Source organism: Cyrtonyx montezumae, unplaced genomic scaffold, assembly GCF_038088225.1.
Source record: "Cyrtonyx montezumae isolate F1298 unplaced genomic scaffold, pur_monq_1.0 scaffold_0, whole genome shotgun sequence".
NCBI lineage: Eukaryota > Metazoa > Chordata > Aves > Galliformes > Odontophoridae > Cyrtonyx > Cyrtonyx montezumae.
In genome coordinates this window covers 28,903,167-28,928,438 of record NW_027071824.1, presented here as the reverse complement: position 1 = coordinate 28,928,438, position 25,272 = coordinate 28,903,167, and the positions used below count along the sequence as shown (strand labels likewise).

The window sequence follows — 25,272 nt, the reverse complement described above, 5'->3', positions numbered from 1 at the left end:
TACACATGTAGTTGATGAGTTAGCAGCTACAAAGATAAGAGATGCATGAATGAAAGGCTGCTGAAAGACGATAGAAGCTCTGCCCACATTATTGGGCAGCAGATGATCCTTAGGGTAAAAAGGCCAGATAGAAAGAAGTGGTTGGAGAAAGTGAAGAGAGAAGAAAAAGCTCCAAGAACATCCAGACATCAGAATAACTAGATTACACAAGCTGCTTGGTTTTTAGAGGTTAGTGGCCTTTGTCTTTCAACTCCTACAATTTCAACTGCTCTGTTGCAGGTGCAGAGATGAGCAGATTCCCAGAGTTCCAACAGATAAGCAGTGTAAACTAACTGAAAACATGAAGACATAAAATAAGAGAGCAGCAATGATTGGGTGGTACCCAAATTATGCATTGCTCAAAAAAAAAAAAAAAGCATTACAGCACTAAGATGACAGTATCTGTATTACAGTATTTTCCCAAAATAACTCATTATTGCATAGCTAATTGTTTTGTTTTTAGTGTAGCATTATTACCAAAAAAAGTACTGAATAGAAATAAACTGATTAAAAAAAAAGTCCTGAAAGTGAATTCAAAAGGCTCTCTGAGCTCTGCATCAGCTGATACTACTGTGATCAGACTGAGGGACTAAATCTTCACATGCAGAGCTTCACAGCCAAATGTCAAACACTAGTAAAGGAACATGTGTAACGTCAAGCAATAAAAGACAGGAAACCTCTGCTACCCGTTCTTTCACTAGTAAATGACAGTGCATATTCAGAATAGCAACACAGGAAGGAATCAACAACCACCACATAGACTGAAGATACATTACTTCACCATTACTGTATGATTTTAAACATGTTCATCTGTTTCTTATTTTTGCCCTTTACTGACCAGATTCTCTTTGAAGGTCAATAGCTCCAAAGAAACTTTTACAAAGATGTCTCAACTGAAGCAAAGACACAGGTTTGAGTTATGAAATATCTATGAAAAATATCCCTCTACAGACATTCTCCTTCAGTACAGTGTAATACTTTACTTCTTAACCTACAGCACTGATTGCAGCACGATCACCTGTGGCTGCCCCATAGGAACAAATACAAAGAAGTTACGCTGCTTCTGCAGATGAATTCATAACAAAGGGTGAAGTAAAATAGCTGCAAATTTTATCGTTTGTAAAACAGACTTGTGTGACAGAAATGGTAAATGACCAGGAAGCAAAGAATTGCAGACTAGAAGCACCTGAAACATACCTTCTTTTCTCCATCTTCTCTTCCTCTTTTTTTTTCCTCCCCAGTCTTACTGTCCCTGATGAGGTAAATCTGTTGTCTTAATTGCTCTTTCTCTTTCCCACCAAATACAATGTTATTTATTGAAAGAGTGATTCTTCTTTTAACAAAAATTTATCTTAGAGACATGGCAGCAACAGCAGGTCTAAGCAAAACCAATCAATACCTCAATTTGTGGTTTTAATACAGGCACATTTAAACTCCTTCCATTGATGGCCTTCAGCTGAATGATGCATTGTTCTGTTTTTCATTCAAAAGTCCTACATTCCCAGTGTCTGGAACCCATTTATGGAAAATGATAAACACAACACTTAATGAAGTCACTGGAAGCTATGGCAACTTTCTCCTTGGATCAGTAATGTGATGTTGTCATTATTTCAGATTATCTCCAACTACTAACATACCTTCAATTAGTGAATAGCCTTGTATTTGTGACTAATCCCATTTACATTCTTCAGTAACACACAGTTCAGCACAGGACATCTCCATATAAGGAAGCTATGGTGAGGTAGGAATTGGCCTCTTCACCCACATAACTAGCAATAGGACTAGAGGGAACAGATTCGAGTTGCACCAGGGGAGGTTCAGGATGTATCTTAGGAAAAATTTATTTTCTGAAAGAGTCAGGCACTGGAATGGGCTGCCCAAGAAGGCGGTGCAGTCACTGATCCTAGAGGCGTTCAAGAAACATTTAGATATTGTACTAAGGGACATGGTTTAATGGGGACATATCAGTGGTAGGGGGACTGTTGGCCCAGGTGACCTTGGAAGTCTTTCTCAACCTTAATGATTCTATGACTTAAAAAAAGCTTAAGACACTTTGCACTTATCACTTATGTTTTAACAACAATTTTTTCATGGTATTTCCAAATATAATTGGGCAGCTGCTCTTACGTTCTCTTTTCCATCATGATATATACAGGAGAAAGAGCAGATTTCAACTTCCTTACCATTCCTCCTTTCAGATTCATAAGCACCAGAAGAACTGTTGTCAAACAAGAAATTCAAAAGCCTCATTTCACAAGTGCGAGGGGAGAAGCATGTCTTAGCAATGCAGAATGGCTAAGAGCTTTGATTTGAATGCAAAGTTGTTAAAACAAGAATCTGCAAAGTGCTACAAGAGTGGTTCAAGGTAAAAACAAAAACAGAAAAAAAGCCCTACACATAGTTCAATGAAAAAAAAAAAAAACATTAGTCCTACATCCAAATCAAAGTAACAACTGAAACATAATTTTGTCAACAAGAATCAAGGTTTGTCCCAGACGAGGTTACCATGAGCAAATGTGATGCTAGCTATGCTCACACCACAGTCATGGCTAACTGAGACATTCACGTTAAAGAGACAGAGAAAGGACAGGCACTCCTGCGTGTAGCCAGATTTATGCTTTAATAAACTGTTGGGGACTGGGGGTGGAACTTGCGCAGGAACAAGGTAGATAAGCTATTAAATTACAAGTCAAGCTTACAGTAAAACACCATGCAGACAGTAAAACTTTCAGTGACCTAAGAAAATAATGGTAAAAGACATGTCTTGAGATTGTCAAATAGCACTTAGCCAGTCAGCGAAGTAACAGTAAGCCACAGAAAGTGAAGGAATAAATTAAAAGGTTATCTGTAAGTACATTCACTACATACATAAGATTCACCAGACACCCTTTATATTGTTAATGAAAAGAAGGAAAAAAACAGTTAAGCAGGAAGAAACCATTTGTGACGTTAAAAGGAAAGATAATGCTCATAGTTAAAAAGCCCTAAATCTTACATTTCGGTGAAATCTTAAGCATCCCTGAAAATACCTCTTCAAAATCCAACAATTTGCTGAGAGATATTTACAAAGCTAGTTTTTCATCTTCTCAAAAAGAAAGCTCTCATAGCTTTCCCTATAAGGATGAACATTTTCTTCTGCTGTAATCACATTCCTTTGAGCAATAAAAATCTTAAACTTCTATTACCATTCCAATCTTCTTTCTGTTTCTACCCCTTTGATGCTACTGCCATAGATGGATATGCCTCCATCACTTTTCTTCAATGTAAGATAGACATTATCAACACACGTTCTTCGGTCACCCCTGGTAAACGACAAACTTCATCTCCTCCTTACCCTATTCATTTACAAACTTCCACCACAACTTTTAAGAAGCCCTCCAAAGGAACAAGTTGAAAAAAAGCACGGACAAGCTAAATACTTGCAATCAGGCAGTGAGCCACATCCTCCAGCAAAGCACTAGGCACATCTTTCATTTAGGACTCTGTAGATCCTGTCACCAAGTCCTAAGAACAAGGTCTGCCCTTCTGCCACAAGCAGTACAAAGACTCCTCTGCTGGTTCATATGGCTATATCCCTGTACAAGTAAATAAAACATGCTAGAGCTGTTCTCTAGCCACAGAGTAAAGGGGCATAATGCAGCTTGCATCCACACAGCCAATGCTTCTCTGTGGAGGAAGCCAGGAGAAATGAGCAATGTTCCCCCCCTTTGCCTTTTGGGAACAGTTGCCCTTTGCTTTTTCCCAACCCCCTAGCAGGCACGTAGTCACAGGTTAAGGTTGGACCAGGGAGCACACTGAAAATCAAGCAGAAAGAACAGGGCTAGAGCTGGAGCCCACAGTCTCTCTCTGCTTAAAAGCGTAAGTACGGCATATAGAGCCAACAAAAGTCCAAAAAAGGTTTGAAAGAAACAGGCAATCTGCAAGCACATTCCTATTTCCAAGCAGTCAGTGAATGTCCCTACAACACACAAGATCATCCTATTCTTCACCACAACAAGAGCTATGCCAAGAGTTGTAAAGGGAGCATGCTGCTCTCTGAGACTGCAGGTCACCCATGCTCTTTAAAGCATGTCTTAAAAGGACAGCTTTAGCCCCAAGACCCTCATGCATTCACGGTCATGAACTGAAGGACAGAGAACTACACTTCAGGTGAGAGTCATGAAAAGGCAGCTCTTCCAGGAATCTTCACCAATGAAAACTGATGCCTGAAGGAACAGAACAGCCAGGCACTTGCAGAGAAAAGCGATTTGCTCACAAGTACAGGACACAGGAGCCTGGCAGGATGAAACCTGAGTGCACTGGCTAAGGCAGTGCCTGTTCTGAGAACAGATTAGTTCAGCTTCCTGTTACATCAAACAGTAACTTTCATCAATCCTATGTTCGCTTGAAAAGAAAAAAAAAAAATAGAAAAAGCTCTATTGACATCACACTTAGGGCTGGGCAGAAAGTGGCAGATTAGGAAATACCATGAGTCACTGCAAATACAGAAGACATAGGAAGAGTTTTAAAAATGCTGCATAAAATTTAGTGTTACGGGGAAGGAAAAAAAACAAACAAACAAACAAGACAATGAAAATAGGAAGTGATACAAAGTGAACTACACCAGAACTAGAGTAACAGTGGTGGTCTGCCTTCAAACAACGGAGTCAAGAACACAGTAAAAACGACAGAGTAAGACACAGGCAGGCTGCAGGAAGGAACAAGAGCAACACAATTCAGCAATCAAGAAGGAAACATCAGTTAAAATAAGCCGATGGGTGGACAAGGAGCTGAAAGAAAAAGAGAATGATGCAAAGAAAGCACAGATGATAAAGTCGTACTCCCTGGAAGAAATCACTCTGGAGAAGTTTCCAAGCTCACACTCACAACACTCACAAAAGTACACTCACAAAAGAAAAAAGAAAAAGATGTAAAAGAACAGCGTAAGAATGATTTCTCATAAACTCATCTACAGTATGTTATGAAAAAAAAGATCACTACTGGAATACAGAGGCGCACTGACAGACATTTGAAGACGATTAGAACAGGGGGTCACAGCTCCAGCTGTCTTAAGTAAATAAGACATTATGAAAGAAATACAACCAGGAAATTAAAAAATAGGCCATGAAACAAAGTGCAAAAGAACAAACAGGATATACGTTTAGCCGCCACAGTCCTGCTAAGCATCCCATTCTCTGAATCAGCAGAACACCCCAGTGTTGCAGAAAGCCTATCAACATACCTAGAGCAAAGGAAGGTGCATCTCTCCTACCAATTATGAAATTTCCCCACAGGGTGAAACAAAGTCAACTGCATTATTAAGGCAGACACAGCAATGCTTGTCGGCAGCCAAACAGGGCTGCTATTTTGAAGGCACTGCTCAAGATGAATCAAGATAATTAGAGACACAAGCTTTCTGTACAAAGTTATTAGAACTTAGGATGAAAAAGTTTTTCTTTCCTTTAGGAACTATTTCTGGCGTGACTTCAGGGGATTTTTTTTTTTTTTTAATGCAAGTGGAAGGGTAAGAGGAAGGAAGAATGCTGGAATTATTAACAGCTGAATAAACTTTGTTAAGAGAAGTACAGCTCAACTGCACAGGAGTTTGCTGATAATACAGAAACAAGGAATCAGATCAATAAGTACTAATGAAGGCATTAAATCTTCATAGTTTCCAGATGGGAGGTTGATTAACTGGTCTCATAGATCCTGACAGTCTCTTCTTTAGGTCCCAATATTCAAGGTGAGATTAAAACCCCTGCCTCTATGCTGACATTTTTTATTACTATTTTAATTAGAAACCATTAGAACAAGTTAAAGTTCTTCTGAAGGCAGTGGTAATATCCAAAAGCCTTCTATCTTGTTATTCTTGAGCCAGGACTACTTTAAAAAGGCCTACAAGTGACATAACAAAAGACTCCAATTCCTATCCTATAAGCCACAAAATTTGTTATGTCTTAATAACATGATATTTTATTGTTAAAAGCCTCACTCACCTACATTAAAACTTGTTGTCAATGCAATTCCTAGAAGAATATAATATTTGGAAGCAAAGTAAAAGAAAAGCAATTACTTTTTTTCTCCTTACTAGCAGCTGTAAGATTCTCAGGATCATGACTTTGTAAGGTGACAAATGCTAGGAAAACATTATATAAAAGTAACTCCAGAACAATTGAGTTCCTTGTGAGTATGCAGATGATACACTTTTTTCAAAAGTAATTCATACTTCTGCCAAGATGTTTTTCCCCCTAAGAACATAATTAGCTTACTTCTAGGTTGGAAGCATTCACAGTGTGTGCTAACAGTAATGATCAGTTCATCAATTTACCATGACAATTTAGAATTTGTTAATCAGAACATTCCTTTTGCAAAAAATAAACATCACAAGAATTTTGGAAAGTTACTTTGTTAATGAAATCAGGGCTGTGATTCTGATACCTACCCTCTTGAACTACTTCATGTGTTCAACACATTAAGACACTGTCTGGCATTGCATTAGCCAACATCTTCTATTAAAATTGGCCAATTTGGTTCCTCCCACACCAATTATAAGATGAAAAACCAGAAATATGTCACTTACTCACAGGCTTTTAAAACGAAGGGATCAGAAAAATGGGGACAAAAATTCTGCTTGAATCTAAAAAGAAGGATGGGGGGGAGGGGCAACAGGGAGGAAAAAAAGTCATTTAAAGGAAGAGGTCAAAGTTGAGGCTTGATTTAACTCAGCTGCCATGTCTAACCACGTCAACTTTCCACATCCCACAAGATAAGCGAGGCTGAGCTGCAAGAGCCTGCAGACAGGAGAACAAAGCACTGGAAGAAGCTGTCAATCAGCAGGTGGCACTCTTCGAGCTCTGCCAGCACGGAGCCGGGTACCAGCATAAGTCAGGACGTTACCCAGCAAAGTCTGGGTCTTCAGGAGAAACATTAACAAGAAACAATGAACGACTGCAACAGCACCTGACACCCATGGAAAATGCAATAGTTTAATTCTAACGTAAGACAGCAATCCTTGTCCCTGGTCTCTTAAGTTCTCAGGAATTAAGAATTTTCAAGGGCAGCAAACAGTTTAGATGGATATTGCTGTATACCAGCGTACTAAAACCAGCACGGCACAGAATTATCCATTACATCTGCACAGAATGCCTGGGGTGCAGCCTAATACCTACTTATGCAGATAGAAATCAAACTGGTGAATGATAAAAGGGCACTTCTCAGCATTACAAAAACATTGCAAAATTATTTAAATTTTGCTATAGTTGTTACAACAAACAGAACATACAACCAAACATTTTGGAGCAATATACGAATTGCTACTCCTCTGATCTATACACTACTGAAAATGCAGCCCAAGCCCCACAAAAATCAGTTGTTTTTACAGTTCCAATCAATGTAAGATGCAACAAAAATGAAAACATTGCACCATAAAACAGGAGTCAAATTCTTAATTCCTGCAAGTAGTTGGTCTTCATTTAACAATTACAGGTTGGTTTGTATTTTAAATACCAACCCAAATCGACACGTGTTACTACTGCTCATTTGCTAAAGCAGTAAAGGAAAAGCAGAAGCAGCAGAAAACTTATGAGTACAGGTACTCGTAATTGAAACAGCCAGCAGAGGGAGTATAAAAACAAATGAAAGATATAAATGGCACTTTTTGTATTTTGTTTTTCTTACAATCTTAGCTTTCTTTCAAAATAACAGAAGTGCAAAACTTGAGCTACATGTTTTTAATATGTTCAAGTATTAAACATAATGATTAGAAAGTAAAACGTGTTTCTAAGCAGCACTAAAAAAAAAATCTAGCTCATGTTAGCTCTGCCAAACTGCTAAACGCTTTATCACAGACAAGGTTAAACATCAGTCAACAATCATAAGCCATTTCCAAGTTGTATACCCACAGACAAAGAAACCCTTATTCTTATTTTACAAATCTAAAACTACAGTCATATTTCAAGAATTGAGAGACTAGAACATGTAGTGTATTTGTATTATAATGCAAAATCCACATTTATACTTCTCAGGCTCTCACCGTGTGCAGACAATGGCTGAAACACCAATAAAAGGAGGGAGGGCATGGGGGGGAGAGGGGAGGAAGCAGGAGGAGAAGGTGGATCCAAGCCTAAGATGAGCAGTCACACCCCTCTCAAAAGCCACAGAGACCACATCCCAAAGCACGTCCATTATCCCACTGGTACACCTGAAGCCAGGAGCAAAGCAAGCTGACTAAACCAACTGGGCAGGCTTTCCTCCTTTTCAGGCTACAAGCACTGCGTGCCCCCAGGCTGTCAGGCAAACAGTGACAGCAGAGCTGAGGAGACTAAGGGACAAAGGATTAGTTATTTCAAAAGTAAACTGCATGCTTCATGGACAACCATTTGTATAAGTACCTAACTGACAAACACTCGTTCACTGTGAAGTGCATGTGTTCACATAGGGTGGATTCACTTTCCACACCACACCTCGTGGTCTGCTGTAGGCATGAGCCCATTCTCCCTCTAATTGGAACAAGAGTGCTTCTGACCGGGATACACAGTGTTCCTATACACCTTCCTAACAGGGTGTTAGAGCACCGACCTCAATGGCAGCTGCTGAGTGACCTCACCATCACAACTACACCCAGCTTTAGCCTCATATCTCTAACAAACACATAGCCAGTGGCGATTCTGTTTTCAGCATCTAAATTTTAAGGATGGTTTAATTGCAAAACCAAACTCTGTCCACACGAGATCCACTGCTAAAGATCACCACTTGGCTAAAACAACCCTGACCACAAGTAATAAAGACACAAACCAGAAAAAAGAGGCAAGCCAAGATTCACTTTCCCACCAGCTCAGGTATATACTTTTAACTTGATTCAAACCTTCACTGCTATTTTGTCCCACAATTACAGCTATCGCTGTCTCTACTCTTCCTTAGTTTCACTTGATCTCAAAGCCTTGGCACCTGCCACTGGTAGCTGCAGGAAATGCTGCACTGCTAAAGCAGCAAATGAAACAACTCCATATAAAATACCAGTACACCAAAAATACTCCCAACAAGTAGACAGCCCCCATATTATAAAATACTCACTCATGGTTAATGGATGAAATAAAGTACATGTGTATGGCTCACGAGATCTGTGTGGAAAGCGGGACACTGCCCTGGAAGCAAGACGTCATAAAGCCCTGGTGTGCCTGACAACCTATGTGTCCTAGGTGTGGCAGAACATCACTAAAGAATTGGTCCAGAATGATGGACTTGATATGTTTCCCAAAACAACATGTTATGTACCAAGCCATAGACTGGATTAAAATTAAAAACACCACACACAGTTCACATAAGCCTTCGCAGCTCCACGCTTTAGTCAATCTTAAGAAACAAAAACGTCAGACATGGCAGAAACTGAATACTGCAGAATTTTACTAGAATCAGTAACCTCCTAGTGAAATCCTGATTTTACTGTGTGCAAGCCAAATGAGGTCAGACAAGAACAACACACCTTGAGCAACTTCATTGTCTTCTGTCTTGAAGATTCTGCTAGGTTCATTTAAGTCTCCCTCCCCAAGAGCTCATCTCAGTTCTCTTCCCTACAGAACTCATCAGTTTCCTGCAGTAAAGTTTTTTTGTTTGTCTTTAGAGTGAAGCAGCGTATGCATATGTGTATGATCTGGATTCTACAACAGTTCGAGAAACAGAAGTGATGAGATGCAGCACAGTACCTTCATCACTCTCTATGATCTCAGCCTCTTGCAAACAGTGGTCTCCCAGCTGCCCTGTGGCAGGACTGGGCACAGCGCTGCAAGCAGCTGGACAAATGCTTACTGTAACTAAACAGGAGGCTATATTGTCTGACTTTCCTCCACTTCCCTTTTCACAGTCTGGCTTCTTAAAGGAAATCAGATTTAGGCAATCGCTTGGTGTGGGCAGGTGCCTAATGAATACGTGTCTCACACATGTGTATGTCTGTCGGTCTGACCACACTGACAACTTCTCAGCCCATCAGCCAACTTCAATCACATCTGAGAGAAGAGCAGAGATAACAAGCATTTGAGTTCTTCAAAGTTTCATGAGAGCAGGCTGCAGCACACAGAGCAGTGCCTCCCCAGAGGGATGGGCTGTGTATCCTATTGGACACCAATGAAATCCCAGGGAAATAATCGTGCTGCTGGTCTCCTGCCCACAGGAAAGCCTCCAGTCAGAGGTCACAGCCAGTTAAAGATGACCGACCAGGTTTCTTCCGCTCGAGTGTTCACAGAATGGCTTACACTGAGTTCATCGCTATTTTTTAAATGGTGTTCTGAATAGAGCTGATGCTTTCCGTGCCTTCTTTGTCTTGGTCTAGCGCAAGAGAGAACTGTTCCACATGACACACACTCCCTAGCGCACTGCCTTACTCCCAGGACTGCTTATTTTACATCACCGGAGCTACGATGCAGACAGGGTTGGCACTTTGCTCCTCTCAGAAACAGAGCATAAAAACTAGGGGGGCTTAAGGATCACCTTAAGTTTTGAAACCATCAGGTATCATAGAACCACTTGGGTTGGAAGGGACTTCAAAGATCATCAAGCTCCAGCCCCTCTGCTGTGGGCAGCGCTGTCAGCCACAAGATCAAGTACTAGACCAAGGTGCCCAGAGCCCCACCCAACCTGGCCTTGAACACCTCTAAGAACAGGGTATCCACAGCCTCTATGGGCAACACCACCTCACTCACCACTCTTTCAGCGAAAAACTTCCCCCTCACCATCTAAGTAACTGCCCTCCTTTAGTTTAAAACCATTTCCAAGTGTCCTATCTCTCTCTGCCAACATAAAATGTTGACTACCGTCCTGTTTATAAACTCGCTTTAAATACTGGAAGGCCATAATGAGGTTAGATGCAATCAGCTATTGCAGACAGTTTCAGACAATGCAGCATGTACATACCTATCTTTATACACCTCCATCATATAACAGAGCAAGTACTACTGTGCTTCTTTAAGAAAGCTGTTAGGCTGGAAGGCAAATAGTGAGGTCCAGCTGACACATCAATACCCACCAGACCCACACAGGTGTGGGAACTAAATGCTGTTTCACCTGTATCAAGAAAGCCACCTAATAAAAGTGAGAATGTGCAGACGTATTAAGATGGGAGTTCAGGGGCACTTCAAGGTGTAAATCTATAATTTAGGCAATAGTCACTGATTTAAAACAGAAAGAAAGGAACAGCTGAACGTGGCCGCCCCAAGCACCCAGACACAGGGTGCTCGCGATCAGCTTTACTTCGGCCACGAGCCCGCGCCAAACGCCGCAGATGTCGCTGCCCCGGGAGCTGCCCGCCCGCAGCGCAGTCCCGGGCACCAGTCCTGCGCGAGCCCCGGCCCCAGCGGCCGGCTCGGGTCGAGCCCCCCAAGGCAGCCTAGGGGTGGGCGACCGCGGCCGGGACGGCACTTTCCGAGCCGGCCACACGGCCCGGGGCGCTCCGCGCGGCTCTCCGCCAGGCGCCGTACAGAAGGCGGCAGCGCCGCGCTCACCGCGCCTTCCTCGCCCGCCGCGGCCCGGGCAGCGCGGAGCCCCGCACGGTCCCTTCCCCGCTCGCCTAACTGCGGGCGCGGCTGAAGACGGGCGGCACGCGGTATCGGCTCGGGAGCGCCGAGCAGCTCGCGCGTGGCTGACGGAGGACGGTGCGGTGCCGCACGTTTCGCCCCTCCCGGTCCTCCGCCGCCACTCCTCAGCCAGGTGCCTTCACCCTAACGCTTCCCTCCGGCGGTCGGGGCAGGTCCCCGCGCCCCGCTCCGCAGCGGACGAGACGCGCACCAGGTGCGGGGCTGCCACGCGCCCGCGGATCTCCGGCCGAGGCCGAGGCGGCGCCAGCAGGCGGCTGCCGCACGGCGCATCCCTTTGTCCGCGCATCCTCCTCGCGCCCGGCCCTTTGTGTCCCCGCTCACAAAGGAACGCGCTGCCCCGAGCCTCCCCCTCCCCCGCAGCTCCCCGCCCCGGTACCTACTTGTGTTCAGGAAACAGTCCGTAAACCTCCTGAAGCAGCTGGCAGAATTAGATCCATCTTCCATGTCTGGCCCCGGGAGCAGGGGAGACGAGAAGGAGAAGAAGGCGCCTCTCAGCCGCCGCGCAGTCCCGCTCCCGCCGGGGCCGTCGCCTCCTCGGATCCCGTCGCCGCGGGCGGCCGCTGCTGCAGCGCCGGGGAGAGCGCAGGACCACGGGCGAGAGGCGGCCGCGGGGAGGAGGAGCCGCGGATGGTGCTGCCGGGGGCCGGCGGCCGCGGAGCGGAACAGCGAGCCCTGGATGGAGGGAGAAGAGAAGAGTCTCCTCCTGCCGCCGCCGCCGCCGCCGCCGCCTGGATGGGCGATCAAGTGAGCCGCCGCCGCTCCGCCAGCATCTCTTCCTCCTCCTCCTCCTTCCCTCCCTTGGAGACTCGTGAGGTTAAAGGAAGACGAGGAGGGGAAACGAAGAGGCGGCGGCAAGAAGTAAAACGAAGATGGAGAAGCGGTGGAGAAGAAGGGGATTGGAGCGCGGAGAGGAGCCGCCGCCGCTGCGGGGCCGATGCGGGCGGAGGCGGCGGGGGCAGTCCCTGCAGCGCGGCTCCCGCTGCTGCTGCCGGCGGCGGCTGTCAGGAGCAGAGCGAGAGAGCCGCGGGCAGCCGAGCTGCCTCCGGGTGCGGGGAGGGGAGGAGACCCGCGGCTGCCCCCACCTCCGCCGCCCCGGCCATGAGAGTGGGGCGGGCGGCGGCCCGAGCCGGGCTTTTCCCCGGGCGCCGCAGCCAGGGGGGCCGGGGGGCGGGATGAGAGCCGCTCCTCGGGGTTGGACATGCTTCCGCCCGGCCCTCCCTTGCGCGGCAGTTTAAGGCCGGACGCGGAGAGGCAGCGCAGCGCCGGCAGCGGGAGAAGCCGGCAGAGGACGGAACGCGGCGAGAGGCGGCGGTGGCGGCAGCTGCTGCTGCTCGGCCCTCTGCTCCCTCACGGTGGCCCCGAGCGCGGTCTCCTCCGCGGCGCGGCTCCCGCCCCCGAGCGCTCACATCCCGGTCCCCCTTTAGGCCGAAGGGGGACGCGGCGCCGCCGCCGAGCGCGAAGCGGTTCCGATCCGCTTTTTTAAAGTCCGCCGGTCCTCATGCTCCCATCTCGCGTTCAGAGCAAAAAATAAAAATAAAGAAAACCAACGCGATCCGCGTTCCCTTCCAGCGGTGCCACCGCTGCCCCGTACGTGCGTGCGCGGCTGCGGGCGGCAGCGACAAGCGCCGCAGTGCCGCCAGCCCCGGCCGCCCGAGAACGCCCACTGGCGGAGCGAGAGCTCCCGGGCCGCCCCTCCGCTCCAAGCCCAGCGCTCACCTACAGGCAGCGCAGGGGGAATGCCGGACAGAGACGCTCCCCACGCGGCCTCGCTATTTCAAACAGCTTCTCTCAGGCTAAAGGCGGACGGCCCTGCGGAGGGAAGCGGACGCCGCTTTCTGCGGGGCAGCGATCCCCATCCCGTGCAGAGCGGCACGGCCGCCCCCGACGTCGCGCACCGCGCGCTCGCATCACCCTGCGGAGCTCCCAGCGGGCGCTGCCCGCCGCCAGCCCTCACCCCGCCCTGCCCCACCGGGCGGAGGTACCACACCAACCTCCCCCTCCCCCCAAGCCGCCGGGCCGGAGGGAGGGCGGTGGTCCAGGCCGGCAGCACGGCGCCTCGGCGGGTCTCGCCCGCAGAGCTCGGGGTGGGAAGGAGGCCGCCGGGGGAACGCCGGCCCGGGGGGAAGCCGAGGGGACGGCCGAAACGGAGCGGGGCCGAGGGCCGCACCTGGAGACCTCCTCGCCCGGATTTCGTTGTCGCCCCAAAGCCGCCGTGCTCTGGGCGCGGGCAGCGGCCGGGAAAGAGGCGGGATCCCGAGGTGTGAGTTACCTGGGCAGGTGCTCGGGCTCTCCCCGCTCAGCCCCATATCCTGCCGCCCCCGCGGGCTGTCAGGAGCCGTTGCCCCGCGCTTGCCGCCCGCCGACGGGGCGCGGAGCAGCCGGCGGCCAGCGGCCGTCCCTGGGCAGCGCCCACCGCTCACCTGCGCGCCGTGCCGCGGCTCTCCGGCCACGCGGCGTGCGCCCAGCGCAGCGCAGCTCGATTCGGAGCTTCTCCCGATGAAACGGCGGTGCCTTTTCGGGGCGATCCGGACCGAGAGTGCCGGCGGAGGGAGGCGGCTCCGGGTCCGGCGGATCGCGAACCGTTAACACCGCTGCGAACGCGAGCGGCGGCGATGTTCGTTGTACGGCCGTCGGCGGAGCACCCGCCGCAGCCGGGACGAGTTTCTTTTGGAGCCGCTCTGTCCGGCGGAGGACGGGAGTCCCGTCCCGCTGCTGACGGGCACGGTGACACGCGACGCCCGCGGGCGCTTCGGCGTTGGTTTGGGCACGTTACCGTTTCGGGAGCTGCGTTCGCGGCGGCAACCGCACTGATTTCAAAGTTTGGAGTGTGTAGCGCTTTTAATCGGGAAGGCTGCAAAAGATGCCGCTCTAAGAACAGTAGTGCCTTCAAATTAAAAGGCGTTTTCAGCTCGTTGTGCGTTACCCATCCGCGGGACACAATCCGCGCGGGTCGAAAAAGGCTCAAAACGCCAGAACTGATTAAAGAATCATTACGAACCCGAAAGGACCAAACAAAAAAGCTCAGGGAGGGCAAGTTTTGCTGAACTGCTCTCCTCTGTACGGTTCTTACAACCTCCTGTTGCTTACAAATCCCGAACTGAAACACAAAGAATCGCATCCACCCCTGCGGTGCGTTTTCTTTCAGTACACGTAACTTTATCCAGGAAGCTCAACAGACTCAGTTTCAGCGATCTGCTTGTGGGAGCTGTTTTTATTTCTTTAAATCCAGCCAATATTCACCTGCTTGACGCAGCTAACTTCCCTAACCGCTGCGGGTCGGCTGGAGACGCAACAAATGCTCGAGTACTCCGGGAAGAAGAGCAGCTGGTGGAAGCAGAACTTCAGCGAACTGTACCTGGTTGGCTCTGCCTGTCCGCGAAGGCATTAACACCTGCTTTGTTATTATTAGAGAAATCTCTAATGCTAAAACCTTGAAATTGAAAGAGATAGACTGGAAAGGAAAAAAGAAAAGCAAGAACTGTTCACCTGAAGGAGGGGAAGCTGCTCCTTCACACAGATGAGTCCCAAATTGTTTTACTGTCAATATCAAATTACTGAAACTTTACATTGTCAGTTTATAATTGTAGGAATCGTGTTTGGCTATGCTAATTTATGCTAAACTCCCCTATTGTCGGCCACCCAAACTGCAGTTGTTCAAATATCACCGCCTGACACGGGATAGCTGGGTATTTATACAGGTAATGTGGATTTTTCCATGTATAAATATGTATGTGTATATTCAACAAAGCAGGCAGAATACGCGCTGATTTGTAAGGAATCCAGTCTCCCAGACAAACAGCTTTCAGGCTCACGGCTATTTGCTAGCTGCTCTCTCCACTGCCATTCACCAGCCACTGGCAATCACACCTGACCGCTCACCTGCTTCCCGGCAAGGCAAGGGAAAGCACTTTCGGAGGGAACTTCAAACGACAATGAAAACTATTTCTTTAAGATACACACGTGTACCTTTGTAAAACACGTCGATTTGCAGACAGCCAACTGTTTGGGAGCAAGCGAGCCGCGTGTGCCCGTTCCCCAGCGCGTGTGCAAGTCGGAGCTCCGGCGCTCCGGGCGTAACACGCGCAGCGCTGCGGGGCACCGCCGTCCCCGGCACGGCTGCGGTGCTGACCATGCGGTCGGGTCGCGGGTCGGACGAGTCGCAGCGACTCCAACAGGTTTGGTCTGGAGCAGCACGGTTCGCTGCATCATCCCATAAAAGGAATATTTATTTATTTATTTATTTATTCAATTCTGAAACACAAATAAATGCAAATTAGTGCACTTTTATGCGTCCGCTTGCGTTCGACGCGAGGGCTCTGTTATCGCGTGAGGGAAAGAGGGAGCAGGAGTCCTTATAATCGAGTTCTTCAAGGAAACGTCGCAGGGGTTCGGAAGTCAGGGCTCAAACTGAAGCCACCAGGAGTTGTAGTGCACGTTGTACTTACAGGAAAAGGCCTGTCCCGAAAGCGGCAAATAAGCCCGTTTGGGAATAATTTGGCAATATTAACCAAAATACTTACAGGAAAGCATCTTTTAAAAGTTGTATTACAACAATAGCTGCTTGGCATTAAACGTGGCTTAAAAACCAACACCTATTCCTTCCAGTTCTGTTTGCTACATTTCAAGAATGGCAGTAACTCATCTTTTATCCTGTCCCACTCTTTTGCCTGGTAAATCCTCTTATCTCACTCTTCATCTTTACATCCTGCAATCAATTCCTTGAAAAAGAAATATATAGATATAGATATATATATATATGGAAGAAGGGACATTATGGGGAAGAGGAGTTCAGAAAAATCTGGGATGACAGCATTTCAGATGATTGAACCAACCATCTGAACACAGGTAAGGTAGGAGCAGCTGCAATGAACTACACAGAGGAGAACCTACTGGAAAAGGGGGGAGGCTGCATACTGGGGAGGAAGCTGAAATACAGGCTCCAGAGCTGAGTAAAGAAAGATCTACGTTAAGTCCCTGATTGAACAGTCCTGTGCAAGTTAATAAAAATAACTGCATTTTTTCTTAAGCATTTTCAGCTAAATGATCTTATAGAATACAGCAGTTATTAATGAGCTATTGAGTTGCTACCACAACTGGGAAGCCTGAATAAAAGACGCTGTTCCCGACTCTTATTCTATAACTCTTTTCTATCAAACCCTATTTCAAATGAGACTGTCTTTACAAATAGTTATTCTCAAATACCATATGCATGCAAGGAGTAAGCATGTTTAAGGGATATGTGCGAGTTTTCTTTGGTTCCTGCAGATGTTCCTACAAGCCACCGGTTTCCCTATTTAACAGAGAGCAGTTGCAGTGCTAGGAGTGCCAGCAGCCATCTTGGAGGTGTTCTGTTGCACTGTGAATTACCTAGCTCAGGAGCAGAAGAAATACTGTGAGATCCAACGTGAACTGCAATTAATCCAGCAAATCAGAACAATGTAGGTTTTAAGAAGTCCACATCTGTTGAGTGATAACTGACATACAGAAAGTTTCTCTACAAGTGATACGTGATGGATGAGGGGTTACACCTCACCTCAGTTAATAAAGCTTCCTTTTTCCTAGCACTTTTTTTTTTCCTTTTCTCTTAGGAAGGCACAAAACCATGCAAAGTTTTGAAGGTCTGTTTATTGTTTTGTTTTTCAGGGGAAAACTGCAATTCTTTATGGAAAAAAAAAAAAAAACTCACATGCAAGCGTGGAACTTTTTAATTTGGAAATTTTCAGGTAGACATAATGCTATATATTTAATCATAAGGAAATGCAGATTACATTTTAATTTTCAAAGAAAAGAAGCTTGTATTAATGCACAGAGGGAGCTATTTACACTTTACTTTCCTACCAACATACTTGGATTTGATTCCTATGAAAGGCTAAGTGAGTAGCTAAAAAGAACCTAATGATGCTATCAACTCTTTTGTGCTGTTCAACGCAGTACAAAGATCAGATATTTATTGGTTTTATTACAGGCTGTTCAGTAAAGCAAACAGTTGTTTGGGTTCAAGCTACTTTGTTAAAGCATAGAAGAAGCAACCAACAAAATTATTCTCTTAAATAAATTAAAACTTTAACAGAACCTGTCTTTACAAATGATACATTATAAACCAAAAGAACCATAAACACTGTAAGCTCTTTGCTCTAAAGACAATCTTTTGAGCCATGTCTAGCACAACAGGGTCCTGGCTTGGGACCAGGGCCTCTTAGGTAGTAACGAAACATAAGCAGCAAACAACGTAACAGTTGGCATGGTAGACAACAGCACTGTTGTTACCTAATAATAACAGAATAGCCATTTTTATTGCAACTAGAATAAATAAGGTTATCAGGATTTCTGTAATTTTGCTTATTTCTATACAGAAATCTCCTAGAGTTAATGTATGATCAAAGAACATAGTTACAACTTGCTATCTGCTAGAAAAATAGTAAGTAATTTCAGTCCTGTGTTTAATAAGTAAATAAAATTTCTAACCTTTGCATGAATTAAAGTTGCGTTATGTGAACAGACTTAAGGGGAAAAAAAACATTTCTACCAACCTGTCTTTTGCTCCTGCATCTTAAGATCAGCTAGCACGGAACACAGATTGTATGCTGCTATTGTTACAACAGGGATGCCAGCCTTCTCACACAGCCATGTCTGGCAACTCTATCAAAACTTTCTAGGCTTTTTTCTCCAATACAATTTGCAGGCAAACTCTTTGACAGAATGTGCAGCATCAGCATTAAGCTTAACCTAAAGCTACAGATGATTCCTCTTTGATATCAAGAGCAGGTGCAAAGAAATGGAGGCTGAGCCCCAGCCTTCAGAGTTACCTACAGGGAAACAAAATTTCTGTTGAAATCAAACATCCTCTTGTGACTTTTGCGTATGGATTGGAGGGAAACAGGTTTCTCTTTTCAGAACAGTAGTTCCTCCTTTTCACTTTAATTCCTCCTTTGTTTTCCACTTTCTGACACATCTGATTTCTCTCTGTTGCAGTAACTGCCATGTTCCCCACTGGGAAGAACAGGACTTTTACTCTTTTCCCATCTGTTAAAAAGGTCAATCCTGAAACTGTGGCTGTCAAAAGTGAAATGCAGTCATCACCCTTCAGAGTCAACACTGTGATGAGACAAAAAGTGTAAAGAAACACACATATCTAGGAACCAGAAGCTATTTTACAGTTTCAATCTATGAATCTATGTCTTGATACCTTTGCAATCCTGAAATACAGAGCATTTGCCTTTGAAAAGAATGAAATCTCCCCTGTGTGGACTCTCAGGTTGGTGCTGCAGTAGCATGCATTCATCCCACACTATGAGCAGACTGGTAACACTTGGAAATGTTTAGCATTTAAGTAACTTTTCTCTATCCCATCCTCACTTTGTGCATCAACAACTTAAGCACAACTTACCTCCTTACTGCAGCACACATGCACACAATATGAATATATTCCTGCTGTCTTTATATCCCACACTAGGACATGCTTGTTGTATTTTTCATACCTTTTTTTGCACTAGTAGGTGGTCTCTCACTTCTCCTTTTCTCCCCCCTCCACCCCCCACTCCAAAACAGCCATGGAATAAAAGCAGCACAAATTATTTATTTACTGTTTTTCTTTAAAACAAAACCAAATTCAGTAGGCTGAATTCAGTAGGTATATTTAACAGGACTCCAGTTCAGGCTAAGGAGTTTGTTAGTTCAGCTAGCCAGACAAGTTTGGGATTTTAGAAGATACTGTTTGTAGAAATTAAACACAGAGTAGTATACTGCAAATATTGCAACCACATTCAGATAGAACAGATCTGAGTATCTAGCCGATTTTTGCAAGCTGTTCATTTGAACTGATCATTTAAATTTCCTTTTTCCCTCTTTTTACTGCACCTTAAAGATAAAAGCAGAAGAGAAACCACAATTTAACACCCTGTATACTGCCTTATCCCCAGTTCAGCTTCCTGTTGCTGGATTTGGCCTGCAGAGATGCAATTGCAGCACCTGCCTGGCTGTTTTCAAGACAAAGCAGTGCTGTGGTTCCCACCTAATCACAGAACTCAGAATCCCTAAACTGAGGCAACTCTTGAAAAGCCCTCAGGTTTGCAGTCTCTAAGAGCAGAAGTAAATCATAGTGTAGTCCCAGTGCATGGGTTACCACTTGGTAACTGCACTTCTGCATCTGATCTGGCTCATGCATACACAGATATATTTATCTATCATTACGTATTTTAAGTACAGATTGACATCCAGACTAAACAAGCCATTAATGTAGGAGTAACTCTGTGTTTATTTCTGGAGAAAGGGTTCCTTTGTGAGACCACAAACCTCTCATTTAACCTAAAGCTCTATGTGGGGTTTTTCATCCAAAGTTACTCTAACTTAAGTTGTGGTTTAACTGGATGTGGCTTCACTAAATAGAATCTAAAGGATTTTGTCAGAAAAGCAGAAATTTTGCTGCCACAAGCTTTTGTTGCCTGTCAGTCTTTGTCCTGCCTACGGCCTTGCACAGCACAAACTCAAACTTGGAGGCATTTTTCTCCCCTATAAAACCACTGGAGTTGAATTCCTAGCTGTTTCAGCCCCATGGAGCTTCAAAATAGCAGGCTACCATGAACACAGCTTTAACAGATCCGTGAGACAAGGATTTAACTAAGGGCAAAGTGAGCCACAGGAGCCTTTAAAGGAGAAAGAGAACGAATAGAAGACAACCGGGCAGGACTTCAGTGCAGGGGGAGGCACCGAAGCACCCCATGGGAGGCAAACCCTCCCTGCCTCAAGAGCAGGCCATGACTGCAGGCACTGTGGCCTGAAGCCCACCCTCTGCTCCAGGCCTGCAGAATCCTGAGCCAGTTGCCTGACAGGGCTCCCCACGTCATCAGCTGCTGTGCTTCCAATACTCCAGCAAAATGCCATTTAGTCGTGTTCTTCCTTCTCCTCATCTCCTGCCAGAATAAACGTATGATCATTTCCCTTGGACCAGCCTTTTCTTCTATCTTTCAATTATCTCTTCTGTCTCCTTGACATTTGGTATTTCAAGAGGGCAATAATATATTCCTCAGACTTAATTTTCTTTGATTAATCAAGGCAAATCTTTTAGCTTATCCATACAACAGTAACTTTGGTTTCTTGGCTATCCCACAGGCCCTGCTCCACACCTTTTCCCCCTTTTCCTCACCACATCTGACTACAAGAAGACATGCTGCAGATGGGCTCACTCACTAAGCTAAGGTGGTTTTAGTGCTTCCCCAGTTCTTCTAGAAAAAAAAAAAATTCCAGATATTATCATGGTTGTAATACTGTGTGGGGGTGGTCATTTTGTGATGAATTCATGAGGGCTTTCTTTTCGGTTGTTTCCAGCTGATGAGCTCCATGCCAAAATTCCCATGGGTCCTTAGGCAAGTGATTTTGCTCTTTGTTCTGCTACGTTTCATCCCACTTCTGTTAATACAGGCTTCAGAGTTCTCTGAATCACTCCAAAATCTGCTCCAGCTCCCTTCTGTGCTGACAGTGGCCTCTCAAATGTTATAATCAATAAACTGTGCTGGCACACCCTTACTTGCATGCAGGAAAGAAAGCATGAAACCAGCTCAGTCTACAAACAAATTCTCACTAAATTAAACTCATAGTCTTCCTTATACCAGCGTTGCTATTCCCCTCCCTTTAGGTGTAAGCACTTTATTCATAGGTAGTCTAGAACCACCAAAGTTCCTGCAGAATTGTAAAGTATTGCCTGATACCCCTACAGAACACGTAAGTATTATGAATGCTGTCTTACAAAGAAAACACTACAGTTTTTTCCCTAAAGTTATGCAGAAAGATTTTAAAAAGAGCTCTAAAACACAGCTGGAACAATGAAATACAAGTATCCCAGTTCCCCCTCTACTCCTCTGCCTGCAACATCACCATCTGTATTCTCATCCATCACACGCATGAGGAAGGAGTCTAGGCTGGGGCTGGCCTTAGGCAGAGGCAAAGTAAGCAGATCCCCAAAGCCGCAGACTGCTGGAGGGCACCTGGCTGCCTGCTCTGCCCTTCCAGGAAGGCGAGCAGACAAGCTCTGCAGGCCGGGTAGCCACCCAAGCAGCACAGCCTCAGCCCTGCCTAAGAAGCCTCCTGCTGCTTCAGTCGCTGAGGGGATGATCACAATGCATGGCTTGTCCTTACTGCCTGCTGTCATTCTCTTTCAAGGAAAACAAATTCGTGCTCTCCTTTGTTTTCTTTCTTCCCATGGTCATTTTTTCTGTGTTACACATGACACTAAACAGTTTTTAAAACAAACCCTCAGATCCAACAGAAGTCTAATTTCTCAAGTCCACAAAGTGCTGAGATCAAACTATCCCTCCTCAACTGTGAACCAGCAGCCTTGTATGCAAGACCCCTCTACAGAACATTCAATTACAAAGAACATAAATTTCTCAATTTAATTTGAGAAGAGATGGAGAAACTCCAAGCAACACAATCCAAACTGCTGTATGAATAAAGAAACCTCTTGGTTTGTTTGCATGTTCGTAGGGTTGTAAAGCAGCCCCCACCTCCCTGGCTATACATACCTTCTTGAAGTGTGAGCTTGTTCTCTGTAATCAGGTATCTGTCCTGTCCTGAACGTAGAGGGAAGACCAACACTCAGAGATTAGTATCAATATTAACAGCTTTCATGAGATTGTTGCAGTACATTGCCAAGTGAAAATATTTGATCCATGCGAATTGTGTGAAAGCATGGGGCACAGTTTGATGTGTTTCCAAAGTTTTTCTTAGATTTTTCCAATATTTGAGCTTCAGGCAGCAATATGAATGTATCTGACAGGGCAGCAGCTGTTGTAGTTGCACTGACCCATACTCCGTTTTGGGATACTGCTAACTCGACCACTGGAGGATTTATTAAAGTTTTTACTTCTGTGAACACTGTGTCAGATTAGGCTTTTCAAAAGATATTTTGAAATGGTTGTTGTTTGCATTTAAAAAAAAAAAAAAAAAAGGAAAAAAATGTGATTTACATTATCACTCTTCCATGAAAATCAGCACAGGTAGGTTTCAGCAAAGATATATCCCTATTGAAAAGAGACCTTGGTATGTAGCCCATGCTATTTCGTCCTCTCTACAGCAGTTCAGCAAAATTCAAGAATAAATGTAGGAAGGAATGTAGAAGATATAGAAATCTAATGTACGGAAGTATACAAAGGAGAAAGGAAAACAGATGTGTTATCAGATGGCAGGTTAAAAATCAGAAGGAAGGGGAATAGAGCAGTGTAATGGAAAAGTAAGTGGGGTCGCCACCCTGGAGCTTTAGGGAGCCCTGGGAAAGAATGCAGTCTTTATTTGCAAAGCAGAACAATTTTTATAGCTGTTCAGCTTGTAGTTATCGTTAAGTCCTACCACACCCTTGCAGTAGATTCAGGCAATCAGAAATATGATTGTGTAATGGACCCTTCATATCCATAAAACAGTATTCCTGATGAGAAGTTTAAGCTGAACAGTGATACTTCACTAATTTATCCACAAGAAAGATTGTGTCCTCACTATGCCTGAACCCCTGTACCTTTCTGCTTTATGCCAGTATGAATCCATAAAATTCAATGGATTCAATTATTTCTACCACAATAGAAGAGTCAGACTGCCCAGTTTTGGCCTTTCCTTCCAGCCCTTCATTCTCCTACCTACCTTTTTCACTCTTTTTAGTATTCAATTTTTTCCATTTTCAAAGCCCCTCCAGCTGTGTCTCTCAGGGATCTGACTGAGACAAGGCTCTTTTGTTCCAGGGCAAAACCCACTGAATATTATCTGCATTGTGCTGCAGGCAAGTACTAGCTACAGTTGCATGGGGAAAGGAGATATGCTGTCCACTGAGCATTGGTGGTGGGAGGAAGTTCAGGAGCCCCCTTACAGGTAACCATGTTAGAATTGTGTGAAATGAGCAGTAATAACGGATTTTAAGCCCACCACTCCAATTAGATGAATGTAGCAGATGGAAAATCACTTACAAAGCTAGCAAGACTGTCATATTTTGTTGTTTCTTCAACATGTGCCTTCCAAGTATGTTTGAAAACAAGACAAAACAAAATCTTCATAAAGACAGGGAAAGCAGAACTACAACTGGGCTTTTCAGACATGAGGCCAAAACAAGCTACCCACGTTCAGAGACTCAGTCTTCACCACCTCAGGTAAATTTATCAAGTCCTGCATTACCTGTTGAATGAAAGGGATTTCTTCAGAGTTCTTTACAATAATTGTCTTTCCACAAGAAAACAGAGTGGAACAAAATGAAGAGATGCTACATGAAAGACAATTTACACTTAACGCATTGAAAAAAAGTGTTTAAGGTTCTTTGTTCCCCTTGTGGTGATAGGACAAGGGAAAATGGCCACAAAGTGAAGCATAGGAAGTTCTGCACAAATGTACATGGGAACTTCTTCACAGTGCAGTGACGGAGCAGTGGCACAGCTGCACAGAGAGGTGGTGGAGTCTCCTTCTCTGGAGATGTTCCAGACCCGCCTGGACGCCTACCTGTGCAACCTGGGCTAGGGAGCTGCTTTGGCAGGGGGTTGGACTCCATGATCTCTAGAGGTCCCTTCCAACCCCAACAATTCTGTGATTCTTTGTGATTAGTGTCCCTGTCTGAGTAGGTAATTCACTACCAGTTATGATGGGAATAATTATGACCTTGCAAGTATCTTCAAAACCATTATGTTCTGCTGTTTGGGAAATATTTTGTTTAGTTGGAAAAAGCTTTCTTGAATTTTCTTACTTGTGGCATCATTTTGCATTGTACTTCCCATAAGAGCCCAATGGAATGGGCTTTTAACTCTACTGGTACACAATTACGATCACACTTTTGTTAGAGGTCTGCATATTCCAAGCACAAACACTGACCATCCTCAGCTGACAGGTCATTTCAGCCCACGTTTAATCTTTGGAACATTTTGTTCTTATGTGTTTAAGGACTCTGTGGACATTTGGTACATGCAAATGGCTAGGCACACAGTCCTAACTAAATAATTAACACTAAATACTGAGGTGTAACTAAGCACTTCTGCGTGGCGATTGTACCTGATTGTTTTCAGAGTATGAAGTATAGCTAATAGCAAAAACAGTTTGCTGCTTTTCCAGAAATGTTAAAAATGTATAACTGGTTTAAATGTTTAGAATATTCAATGTGTAACCATGCTGCTGGAATCACTGGTATTTTAAAAATGAAAAGTTTATACACAGCTAATGAGGTTAAGCTGGAAACCAAAAAGGAAATCTTAAGTTGCAGAATGTGGGCTGGCACCTCTGTGAACAAGGCTGCAAAAAATCCTTTCCCATGAACAGGTCATTTCTCAGGTGTCTTCACTTGGATTCCTTGCGGATTCTCCCAAACTTTCTACAACCAGATCCTCTCAAAGCAGTGGGACCACTAGGCAGCATTATCTGGAATGTACACTGCTATGTCTCTAGCAAACCTAGATTTTGGTAAGCAAAAAATCACCATGGAAGAGGGATGCATGGTTTAGCCAAAGCGATGGAGCATTTGATGTGAAAAAGAAATTCTGATGAATAAAAGTTGATTAAGGACTTCACACTATACCCCGATGAACACACTGCATACCCAAACAGTACCTGGCTGAACAGTTGGTTTAAGCTGTACTCAGTGATATAACAGTAACTAAGAGTAGGAAGTGATCTAAACATATTAGTGTTCATATGTTAGCAATAATGTTTTTGC

The 25,272-nt window shown here is 45.1% G+C and overlaps 2 protein-coding genes across 2 annotated transcripts in view; one reads left to right on the top strand and one right to left on the bottom strand.

Annotated features, from left to right (window-relative positions):
• Positions 1-12,829, bottom strand: part of PDE10A (phosphodiesterase 10A) — a 171,685-nt gene extending 158,856 nt beyond the window's left edge. Inside the window, exon 1 of the mRNA XM_065731225.1 lies at positions 11,984-12,829. Coding sequence (XP_065587297.1) covers positions 11,984-12,803 — 820 coding nt within the window. The 5' untranslated portion in view covers positions 12,804-12,829. The remainder of the gene's footprint in view (positions 1-11,983) is intronic.
• Positions 12,802-13,867, top strand: LOC136048296 (basic proline-rich protein-like). Its single transcript, XM_065735888.1, has 2 exons — positions 12,802-13,066; positions 13,173-13,867. Exons 1-2 carry the CDS (start codon positions 12,802-12,804, stop codon positions 13,865-13,867), a joined length of 960 nt encoding a protein of 319 aa, XP_065591960.1.
• The last annotated feature ends 11,405 nt before the right edge of the window (positions 13,868-25,272 follow it).